The 12,463-nt window shown below is 47.5% G+C and overlaps 1 protein-coding gene across 1 annotated transcript in view; it reads right to left on the bottom strand.

Moving 5' to 3' along the window:
- Window positions 1-12,463, bottom strand: part of LOC134936242 (TLC domain-containing protein 4-A-like) — a 171,670-nt gene that overhangs the window by 137,423 nt on the left and 21,784 nt on the right. The window contains 1 exon segment of the mRNA XM_063931239.1: window positions 6,547-6,636. Within this exon segment, the coding sequence (XP_063787309.1) occupies window positions 6,547-6,636 (90 nt within the window).

The following is a 12,463-nucleotide window of genomic DNA, read 5'->3' as shown; positions in this document are numbered from 1 at the left end:
GTGATATAGCTATATGTGGGTACAGGAGTAACGGGATACTAGAGCCGTGATATAGCTGTGTGTGGTACAGGAGTAGTGGGGATACTAGAGCAGTGATATAGCTATATGTGGGTACAGGAGTAACGGGATACTAGAGCAGTGATATAGCCATGTGTGGGTACAGGAGTAGCGGGATACTAGAGCAGTGATATAGCTGTGTGTGGGTACAGGAGTAGCGGGGTACTAGACCAGTGATATAGCTGTATGTGGGTACAGGAGTAGCAGGATACTAGAGCAGTGATATAGCTGTGTGTGGGTACAGGAGTAGCAGGATACTAGAGCAGTGATATAGCTGTGTGTGGGTACAGGAGTAGCGGGGTACTAGAGCAGTGATATAGATGTGTGTGGTACAGGAGTAGCGGGATACTAGAGCAGTGATATAGCTTTGTGTGGGTACAGGAGTAACGGGGTACTAGAGCAGTGATATAGCTGTGTGTGGTACAGAAGTAGCGGGGTAATAGAGCAGTGATATAGCTGTGTGTGGTACAGGAGTAGCAGGATACTAGAGCAGTGATATAGCTGTGTGTGGGTACAAGGGTAGCGGGGTACTAGAGCAGTGATATAGCTGTATGTGGGTACAGGAGTAGCGGTGTACTAGAGCAGTGATATAGCTGTGTGTGGGTGCAGGAGTAGCGGGATACTAGAGCAGTGATATAGCTGTGTGTGGGTACAGGAGTAGCGGGATACTAGAGCAGTGATATAGCTGTGTGTGGTACAGGAGTAGCGGGATACTAGAGCAGTGATATAGTTGTGTGTGGGTACAGGAGTAGCAGGATACTAGAGCAGTGATATAGCGGTGTGTGGGTACAGGAGTAGTGGGGTACTAGATCAGTGATATAGCTGTTTGTGGGTACAGGAGTAGCGGGATACTAGAGCAGTGATATAGTTGTGTGTGGGTACAGGAGTAGCAGGATACTAGAGCAGTGATATAGCGGTGTGTGGGTACAGGAGTAGTGGGGTACTAGATCAGTGATATAGCTGTTTGTGGGTACAGGAGTAGCGGGATACTAGAGCAGTGATATAGCTGTGTGTGGGTACAGGAGTAGCGGGGTACTAGAGTAGTGATATAGCTGTGTGTGGGTACAGGAGTAGCAGGATACTAGAGCAGTGATATAGCTGTGTGTGGGTACAGGAGTAGCGGGGTACTAGAGCAGTGATATAGCTGTGTGTGGTACAGAAGTAGCGGGGTACTAGAGCAGTGATATAGCTGTGTGTGGTACAGGAGTAGCGGGATACTAGAGCAGTGATATAGCTGTATGTGGGTACAGGAGTAGCGGGGTACTAGAGCAGTGATATAGCTGTGTGTGGGTACAGGGGTAGCGGGATACTAGAGCAGTGATATAGCTGTGTGTGGTACAGGAGTAGCGGGATACTAGAGCAGTGATATAGATGTGTGTGGTACAGGAGTAGCGGGATACTAGAGCAGTGATATAGATGTGTGTGGTACCGGAGTAGCGGGATACTAGAGCAGTGATATAGCTGTGTGTGGGTACAGGAGTAGCGGGATACTAGAGCAGTGATATAGCTGTGTGTGGATACAGGAGTAGCGGGATACTAGAGCAGTGATATAGCTGTGTGTGGGTACAGGAGTAGCGGTATACTAGAGCAGTGATATAGCTGTGTGTGGTACAGGAGTAGCGGGGTACTAGATCAGTGATATAGCTGTGTGTGGTACAGGAGTAGCGGGATACTAGAGCAGTGATATAGCTGTGTGTGGGCACAGGAGTAGCGAGGTACTAGAGCAGTGATATAGCTGTGTGTGGGTACAGGAGTAGCGGGGTACTAGAGCAGTGATATAGCTGTATGTGGGTACAGGAGTAGCGGGATACTAGAGCAGTGATATAGCTGTGTGTGGGTACAGGAGTAGCGGTGTACTAGATCAGTGATATAGCTGTGTGTGGTACAGGAGTAGCGGGATACTAGAGCAGTGATATAGCTGTATGTGGGTACAGGAGTAGCGGGATACTAGAGCAGTGATATAGCTGTGTGTGGTACAGGAGTAGCGGGGTACTAGAGCAGTGATATAGCTGTGTGTGGGTACAGGAGTAGCGGGGTACAAGACCAGTGATATAGCTGTATGTGGGTACAGGAGTAGCAGGATACTAGAGCAGTGATATAGCTGTGTGTGGGTACAGGAGTAGCAGGATACTAGAGCAGTGATATAGCTGTGTGTGGGTACAGGAGTAGCGGGGTACTAGAGCAGTGATATAGATGTGTGTGGTACAGGAGTAGCGGGATACTAGAGCAGTGATATAGCTTTGTGTGGGTACAGGAGTAACGGGGTACTAGAGCAGTGATATAGCTGTGTGTGGTACAGAAGTAGCGGGGTACTAGAGCAGTGATATAGCTGTGTGTGGTACAGGAGTAGCGGGATACTAGAGCAGTGATATAGCTGTGTGTGGGTACAAGGGTAGCGGGGTACTAGAGCAGTGATATAGCTGTATGTGGGTACAGGAGTAGCGGTGTACTAGAGCAGTGATATAGCTGTGTGTGGGTGCAGGAGTAGCGGGATACTAGAGCAGTGATATAGCTGTGTGTGGGTACAGGAGTAGCGGGATACTAGAGCAGTGATATAGCGGTGTGTGGGTACAGGAGTAGTGGGGTACTAGATCAGTGATATAGCTGTTTGTGGGTACAGGAGTAGCGGGATAGTAGAGCAGTGATATAGCTGTGCGTGGGTACAGGAGTAGCGGGGTACTAGAGTAGTGATATAGCTGTGTGTGGGTACAGGAGTAGCAGGATACTAGAGCAGTGATATAGCTGTGTGTGGGTACAGGAGTAGCGGGGTACTAGAGCAGTGATATAGCTGTGTGTGGGTACAGGAGTAGCGGGGTACTAGAGTAGTGATATAGCTGTGTGTGGGTACAGGAGTAGCAGGATACTAGAGCAGTGATATAGCTGTGTGTGGGTACAGGAGTAGCGGGGTACTAGAGCAGTGATATAGCTGTGTGTGGTACAGAAGTAGCGGGGTACTAGAGCAGTGATATAGCTGTGTGTGGTACAGGAGTAGCGGGATACTAGAGCAGTTATATAGCTGTGTGTGGGTGCAGGAGTAGCGGGATACTAGAGCAGTGATATAGCTGTGTGTGGGTACAGGAGTAGCGGGATACTAGAGCAGTGATATAGCTGTGTGTGGTACAGGAGTAGCGGGATACTAGAGCAGTGATATAGTTGTGTGTGGGTACAGGAGTAGCAGGATACTAGAGCAGTGATATAGCGGTGTGTGGGTACAGGAGTAGTGGGGTACTAGATCAGTGATATAGCTGTTTGTGGGTACAGGAGTAGCGGGATACTAGAGCAGTGATATAGCTGTGTGTGGGTACAGGAGTAGCGGGGTACTAGAGTAGTGATATAGCTGTGTGTGGGTACAGGAGTAGCGGGATACTAGAGCAGTGATATAGCTGTGTGTGGGTACAGGAGTAGCGGGGTACTAGAGCAGTGATATAGCTGTGTGTGGTACAGAAGTAGCGGGGTACTAGAGCAGTGATATAGCTGTGTGTGGTACAGGAGTAGCGGGATACTAGAGCAGTGATATAGCTGTATGTGGGTACAGGAGTAGCGGGGTACTAGAGCAGTGATATAGCTGTGTGTGGGTACAGGGGTAGCGGGATACTAGAGCAGTGATATAGCTGTGTGTGGTACAGGAGTAGCGGGATACTAGAGCAGTGATATAGATGTGTGTGGTACAGGAGTAGCGGGATACTAGAGCAGTGATATAGATGTGTGTGGTACCGGAGTAGCGGGATACTAGAGCAGTGATATAGCTGTGTGTGGGTACAGGAGTAGCGGGATACTAGAGCAGTGATATAGCTGTGTGTGGATACAGGAGTAGCGGGATACTAGAGCAGTGATATAGCTGTGTGTGGGTACAGGAGTAGCGGTATACTAGAGCAGTGATATAGCTGTGTGTGGTACAGGAGTAGCGGGGTACTAGATCAGTGATATAGCTGTGTGTGGTACAGGAGTAGCGGGATACTAGAGCAGTGATATAGCTGTGTGTGGGCACAGGAGTAGCGAGGTACTAGAGCAGTGATATAGCTGTGTGTGGGTACAGGAGTAGCGGGGTACTAGAGCAGTGATATAGCTGTATGTGGGTACAGGAGTAGCGGGATACTAGAGCAGTGATATAGCTGTGTGTGGGTACAGGAGTAGCGGGGTACTAGATCAGTGAAATAGCTGTGTGTGGTACAGGAGTAGCGGGATACTAGAGCAGTGATATAGCTGTATGTGGGTACAGGAGTAGCGGGATACTAGAGCAGTGATATAGCTGTGTGTGGTACAGGAGTAGCGGGGTACTAGAGCAGTGATATAGCTGTGTGTGGGTACAGGAGTAGCGGGGTACTAGATCAGTGATATAGCTGTGTGTGGTACAGGAGTAGCGGGATACTAGAGCAGTGATATAGCTGTGTGTGGGTACAGGAGTAGCAGGATACTAGAGCAGTGATATAGCTGTGTGTGGGTACAGGAGTAGTGGGGTACTAGATCAGTGATATAGCTGTTTGTGGGTACAGGAGTAGCGGGATACTAGAGCAGTGATATAGCTGTGTGTGGGTACAGGAGTAGTGGGGTACTAGATCAGTGATATAGCTGTGTGTGGTACAGGAGTAGCGGGATACTAGAGCCGTGATATAGCTGTGTGTGGTACAGGAGTAGCGGGGTACTAGAGTAGTGCTATAGCTGTGTGTGGGTACAGGAGTAGCAGGATACTAGAGCAGTGATATAGCTGTGTGTGGGTACAGGAGTAGCGGGGTACTAGAGCAGTGATATAGCTGTGTGTGGGTACAGGAGTAGCGGGGTACTAGAGTAGTGATATAGCTGTGTGTGGGTACAGGAGTAGCGGGATACTAGAGCAGTGATATAGCTGTGTGTGGGTACAGGAGTAGCGGGGTACTAGAGCAGTGATATAGCTGTGTGTGGGTACAGGAGTAGCGGGATACTAGAGCAGTGATATAGCTGTATGTGGGTACAGGAGTAGCGGGGTACTAGACCAGTGATATAGCTGTGTGTGGGTACAGGAGTAGCGGGATACTAGAGCAGTGATATAGCCGTGTGTGGGTACAGGAGTAGCGGGATGTTAGAGCAATGATATAACTGTGTGTGGGTACAGGAGTAGCGGGGTACTAGAGCAGTGATATAGCTGTATGTGGGTACAGGAGTAGCGGGATACTAGAGCAGTGATATAGCTGTGTGTGGGTACAGGAGTAGCGGGATACTAGAGCAGTGATATAGCCGTGTGTGGGTACAGGAGTAGCGGGATGTTAGAGCAATGATATAACTGTGTGTGGGTACAGGAGTAGCGGGGTACTAGAGCAGTGATATAGCTGTATGTGGGTACAGGAGTAGCAGGATACTAGAGCAGTGATATAGCTGTGTGTGGGTACAGGAGTAGCGGGATACTAGAGCAGTGATATAGCTGTGTGTGGTACAGGAGTAGCGGGATACTAGAGCAGTGATATAGCTGTATGTGGGTACAGGAGTAGCGGGATACTAGAGCAGTGATATAGCCGTGTGTGGGTACAGGAGTAGCGGGATACTAGAGCAGTGATATAGCTGTGTGTGGTACAGGAGTAGCGGGATACTAGAGCAGTGATATAGATGTGTGTGGTACAGGAGTAGCGGGATACTAGAGCAGTGATATAGATGTCTGTGGTACAGGAGTAGCGGGATACTAGAGCAGTGATATAGATGTGTGTGGTACAGGAGTAGCGGGATACTAGAGCAGTGATATAGCTGTGTGTGGGTACAGGAGTAGCGGGATACTAGAGCAGTGATATAGCCGTGTGTGGGTACAGGAGTAGCGGGATGTTAGAGCAATGATATAGCTGTGTGTGGGTACAGGAGTAGCGGGATGTTAGAGCAATGATATAGCTGTGTGCTGGTACAGGAGTAGCGGGATGTTAGAGCAGTGATATAGCGGTGTGTGGGTACAGGAGTAGCGGGGTACTAGAGCAGTGATATAACTTTATGCGGGTACGGGGATACTAGAGCAGTGATACAGCATTTAGCATTTAGGATCTAACGCAGTTTAAAAAGATGAATCTGTGTGAACTGCAACCACCAATAGATAAGATAAATAAATATATATAAATATATATATATATATATATATATATATATACACACACACAGTATATATAAGATTGTTAATGGCAAACAGTGGTTTTACTTGCTACCTGTTTATACTAATGTATTACTGTACCTACTCCTTTTGTTTGTACAGTAATCCCAAGAATCTTCTTAATAGTATGCAGAATGAACATGTGCTTTTTTCTGCCTGTTATTTGCAAATACAGCTATTCACCAGACCTGACTATTACTGTGTTTCTTTTACCGAATGGTGCTCTAAATATTAAAATATTAAAATGTACGTACATATAAAGACAGAAAAGAGGCAGTAAAGAGAGGAGCGTGTTATTGATAGGAAATGCAGCTTGAATTGTGCAGTCTAAGACTAAAATAGTAAAGAAGAGTTATTATTGATAATATTGAAATAAATCTGATATTCACCATATGGGATCATTGTATACCGCATCATCAAATGCCAAAATGTAGAGACAGAAAGACCCTACGACCAATGCATGGATCGTAGAGACAAACCTGTAAGAAATAAGACATGTTACCTTATTATTACTGGTTAATAAAAAACGAGACAATGTAATAACACTCAGGAGCTGGGTTACTGGTCTAAGATGTTATTGGGGTAATAAGATGCACAGGAGCTGGGTTACTGTAATACGATGTTACAGGGTTAATAAGACACTCAGGAGCTGGGTTACTGTAATAAAATGTTACTTGGGTAATAAGACGCTCAGGAGCTGGGTTACTATAATAAGAGGTTACAGGGGTTATAATACACTCAGGAGCTTATTTACTGCATTCAGATGTTACAGGGGTAATAAGACACTCAGGAGCTGGGTTACTGTAATAATATGTTACAGGGGTAATAAGACACTCAGGAGCTGGGGTACTGTAATGAGATATTACAGGGGTAATAAGACACTCAGGAGCTGGGTTACTGTAATAAGGTGTTACAGGGGTAATAAGACACTCAGGAGCTGGGTTACTATAATAAGAGGTTACATGGGTAATAAGGCACTCAGGAGCTGGGTTACTGTAATAAGATGTTACAGGGGTAATAAGACACTCAGGAGCTGGGTTACTATAATAAGAGGTTACATGGGTAATAAGGCACTCAGGAGCTGGGTTACTGTAATAAGATGTTACAGGGGTAATAAGACACTCAGGAGCTGGGTTACTGTAATAAGGTGTTACAGGGGTAATAAGACACTGAGGAGCTGGGTTACTGCAATCAGATGTTACAGGGGTAATAAGGCACTCAGGAGCTGGGTTACTGTAATAAGATGTTACAGGGGTAATAAGACACTCAGGAGCTGGGTTACTGTGATAAGATGTTACAGGGGTAATAAGACACCCGGGAGCTGGGTTACTGTAATAAGATGTTACAGGGGTAATAAGACACTCAGGAGCTGGGTTACTGTAATAATAAGATTTTACTTACCGATAAATCTATTTCTCGTAGTCCGTAGTGGATGCTGGGACTCCGTAAGGACCATGGGGAATAGCGGCTCCGCAGGAGACAGGGCACAAAATAAAAGCTTGAGATATCAGGTGGTGTGCACTGGCTCCTCCCCCTATGACCCTCCTCCAAGCCAGTTAGGATACTGTGCCCGGACGAGCGTACATAATAAGGAAGGATAATTGAATCCCGGGTAAGACTCATACCAGCCACACCAATCACACCGTACAACCCGTGATCTGAACCCAGTTAACAGTATGATAAATTTAAAGGAGCCTCTGAAAAGATGGCTCAACAATAATAACCCGAATTTTTTGTAACAATAACTATATACAAGTATTGCAGACAATCCGCACTAGGGATGGGCGCCCAGCATCCACTACGGACTACGAGAAATAGATTTATCGGTAAGTAAAATCTTATTTTCTCTAACGTCCTAAGTGGATGCTGGGACTCCGTAAGGACCATGGGGATTATACCAAAGCTCCCAAACGGGCGGGAGAGTGCGGATGACTCTGCAGCACCGAATGAGAGAACTCCAGGTCCTCCTCAGCCAGGGTATCAAATTTGTAGAATTTAGCAAACGTGTTTGCCCCTGACCAAGTAGCTGCTCGGCAAAGTTGTAAAGCCGAGACCCCTCGGGCAGCCGCCCAAGATGAGCCCACTTTCCTTGTGGAATGGGCTTTTACTGATTTTGGCTGTGGCAATCCTGCCACGGAATGTGCAAGCTGAATTGTACTACAAATCCAACGAGCAATCGTCTGCTTTGAAGCAGGAGCACCCAGCTTGTTGGGTGCATACAGGATAAACAGCGAGTCAGTTTTCCTGACTCCAGCCGTCCTGGAAACATATATTTTCAAGGCCCTGACAACGTCCAGCAACTTAGAGTCCTCTAAGTCCCTAGTAGCCGCAGGTACCACAATAGGTTGGTTCATGTGAAATGCAGAAACCACCTTAGGTAGAAATTGAGGACGAGTCCTCAATTCCGCCCTGTCAGAATGAAAATTTAGGTAAGGGCTTTTACATGATAAAGCCGCCAATTCTGACACACGCCTAGCTGAAGCCAAGGCCAACAGCATCGACACCTTCCACGTGAGATATTTTAAATCTACCGTAGACAATGGTTCAAACCAGTGTGATTTTAGAAATCTCAACACAACATTGAGATCCCAAGGTGCCACTGGAGGCACAAAAGGAGGCTGTATGTGCAGCACCCCTTTCACAAATGTCTGAACTTCAGGTACTGAAGCCAGTTCTTTCTGGAAGAATATCGACAGGGCCGAAATTTGAACCTTAATGGACCCTAATTTTAGGCCCATAGACAGTCCTGTTTGCAGGAAATGCAAGAAACGACCCAGTTGAAATTCCTGTGTAGGGGCCTTCTTGGCCTCACACCACGCAACATATTTACGCCAAATGCGGTGATAATGTTTTGCGGTTACTTCCTTTCTGGCTTTTACCAGAGTAGGGATGACTTCTTCTGGAATGCCCTTGTCCTTCAGGATCCGGCGTTCAACCGCCATGCCGTCAAACGCAGCCGCGGTAAGTCTTGGAACAGACAAGGCCCCTGCAGTAGCAGGTCCTGTCTTAGAGGTAGAGGCCACGGTTCGTCCGTGAGCATCTCTTGAAGTTCCGGGTACCAAGACCTTCTTGGCCAATCCGGAACCACGAGTATAGTTCTTACTCCTCTCCTTCTTATGATTCTCAATACTTTCGGTATGAGGGGCAGAGGAGGGAATACATACACTGACTGGTACACCCACGGCGTTACCAGAGCGTCCACTGCTATTGCCTGAGGGTCCCTTGACCTGGCGCAATATCTGTCCAGTTTTTTGTTTAGACGTGACGCCATCATGTCCACCTTTGGTCTTTCCCAACGGTGTACAATTTGGTGGAAGACTTCTGGGTGAAGTCCCCACTCTCCCGGGTGAAGGTCGTGTCTGCTGAGGAAGTCTGCTTCCCAGTTGTCCACTCCCGGAATGAACACTGCTGACAGTGCTATCACATGATTTTCCGCCCAGCGAAGAATCCTTGCAGTTTCTGCCATTGCCCTCCTGCTTCTCGTGCCGCCCTGTCTGTTTATGTGGGCGACTGACGTGATGTTGTCCGACTGGATCAACACCGCCTGAGCCTGAAGCAGAGGTTTTGCTTGAATTAAGGCATTGTAAATGGCCCTTAGTTCTAGAATGTTTATATGAAGAGATGTTTCCATGCTTGACCACAAGCCCTGGAAATTCCTTCCCTGTGTGACTGCTCCCCAGCCTCTCAGGCTGGCATCCGTGGTTACCAGGATCCAATCCTGAATGCCAAATCTGCGGCCCTCTAGTAGATGAGCCCTCTGAAGCCACCACAGGAGAGACACCCTTGTCCTTGGCGACAGGGTTATCCGTTGATGCATCTGAAGATGCGATCCGGACCATTTTCCCAGTAGATCCCACTGAAAAGTTCTTGCATGGAATCTTCCGAATGGAATCGCTTCGTAAGAAGCCACCATTTTTCCCAGGACCCTTGTGCACTGATGCACTGAGACCTGTCCTGGTTTTAGGAGGTTCCTGACTAGCTCGGATAACTCCCTGGCCTTCTCCTCCGGGAGAAACACCTTCTTCTGGACTGTGTCCAGAATCATTCCTAAGAACAGTAGACGTGTCGTTGGAATCAGCTGCGATTTTGGAATATTTAGAATCCATCCGTGCTGACTTAGCACTACCTGAGATAGTGCCACTCCGACTTCTAACTGTTCCTTGGTTCTTGCCCTTATCAGGAGATCGTCCAAGTAAGGGATAATTAAGATGCCTTTTCTTCGTAGAAGAATCATCATTTCGGCCATTACCTTGGTAAAGACCCGAGGCGCCGTGGACAATCCAAACGGCAGCGTCTGAAACTGATAATGACAGTTTTGTACTACAAACCTGAGGTACCCTTGGTGAGAAGGATATATTGGGACGTGGAGATAAGCATCCTTGATGTCCAGCGACACCATATAGTCCCCCTCTTCCAGGTTCGCTATCACCGCTCTGAGTGACTCCATCTTGAATTTGAACCTTTTTATGTAAGTGTTCAAAGATTTTAGATTTAATATTGGTCTCACCGAGCCGTCCGGCTTCGGTACCACAAATAGTGTGGAATAATACCCCTTCCCCTGTTGTAAGAGGGGTACCTTGATTATCACCTGCTGGGAGTACAGCTTGTGAATGGCTTCCAGAACTGCCTCCCTGTCGGAGGGAGACTTTGGTAAAGCAGACTTCAGGAACCGATGAGGAGGAAACGCCTCGAATTCCAGTTTGTACCCCTGTGATACTACCTGTAGAATCCAGGGATCCACTTGCGAGTGAGCCCACTGCGCGTTGAAATTCTTGAGACGGGCCCCCACCGTGTCTGAGTCTGCTTGTAAAGCCCCAGCGTCATGCTGAAGACTTGGCAGAAGCAGGGGAGGGCTTCTGCTCCTGGGAAGCGGCTGCATGGTGCTGCCTTTTTCCTCTTCCTCTGCCCTTGGGCAGAAAAGAGTGACCTTTTGCTCGCTTGTACTTATGGGAACGAAAGGACTGAGTTTGAAAAGACCGTGTCTTTTTCTGTTGATGTGAAGTAACCTGGGGTAAAAAGGTGGATTTTCCAGCCGTTGCCGTGGCCACCAGGTCTGTTAGACCAGCCCCAAATAACTCCTCCCCCTTATACGGCAATATTTCCATGTGCCGTTTGGAATCTGCGTCCCCTGACCACTGTCTGGTCCATAATGCTCTTCTGGCAGAGATGGACATTGCGCTTACTCTTGATGCCAGGGTACAAATATCCCTCTGCGCATCACGCATATATAGCAATGCATCCTTTAAATGTTCTATAGTTAACAGAATATTGTCCCTATCCAGGGTATCAATATTCTCAGTCAGGGAATCCGCCCATGCGACTCCAGCACTGCACATCCAGGCTGATGCGATTGCTGGTCGCAGTATAACACCAGTATGTGTGTATATACTTTTCAGGATATTTTCCAGCCTCCTATCAGCTGGTTCTTTGAGGGTGGCCGTATCAGGGGACGGTAACGCTACTTGTTTAGATAAACATGTGAGCGCCTTATCTACCCTAGGGGGTGTTTCCCACCGTGCCCTAACCTCTGGCGGGAAAGGGTATAGTGCTAATAACTTATTAGAAATTAGCTGTTTTTTATCGGGGGAAACCCACGCTTTATCACACACCTCATTTATTTCCTCAGACTCAGGAAAAACTATTGGCAGTTTTTTCACACCCCACATAATACCCGCCTTTGAGGTATTTGTAGTGTCAGAAAGGTTCAATGCCTCTTTCATTGCCGTGATCATGTAACGTGTGGCCCTACTGGACATTACGTTTGTCTCGTCACCGTCGACACTAGATTCAGTATCTGTATCTGGATCCGTGTCGACCCACTGAGGTAGCGGCCGTTTTAGGGCCCCTGAGGGTGTCTGAGACGCCTGAACAGGCACTAATTGATTTGCCGGCTTTCTCATGTCGTCAACAGTTTTTTGTAAATTGCTGACATTATCACTTAATTGCTTAAACACAATCATCCAGTCAGGTGTCGACTCCCTAGGGGGTGACATCACTAACACAGGCAACTGCTCCGCCTCCACCTCATTTTCATCCTCATACATGTCGACACACGCGTACCGACACACAGCACACACACCGGGAATGCTCTGATAGAGGACAGGACCCTACTTAGCCCTTTGGAGAGACAGAGGGAGAGTCTGCCAGCACACACCCAGCGCTATATATATACAGGGATAACCTTATATAAGTGTTAATCCCTTATAGCTGCTGTTAATCTAGTTATTTGCTGCCAAAATGCCCCCCCTTCTCTTTTTTACCCTGAATCAGATGCAGTACTGCAGGGGAGAATCAGGGAGCCGTCCT

The sequence above is a fragment of the Pseudophryne corroboree genome, chromosome 6 (genome assembly GCF_028390025.1).
Source record: "Pseudophryne corroboree isolate aPseCor3 chromosome 6, aPseCor3.hap2, whole genome shotgun sequence".
Classification (NCBI taxonomy): Eukaryota; Metazoa; Chordata; class Amphibia; order Anura; family Myobatrachidae; genus Pseudophryne; species Pseudophryne corroboree.
The sequence above is the reverse complement of the archived record's forward strand: the minus strand, read 5'-3'. Positions and strand labels throughout refer to the sequence as shown.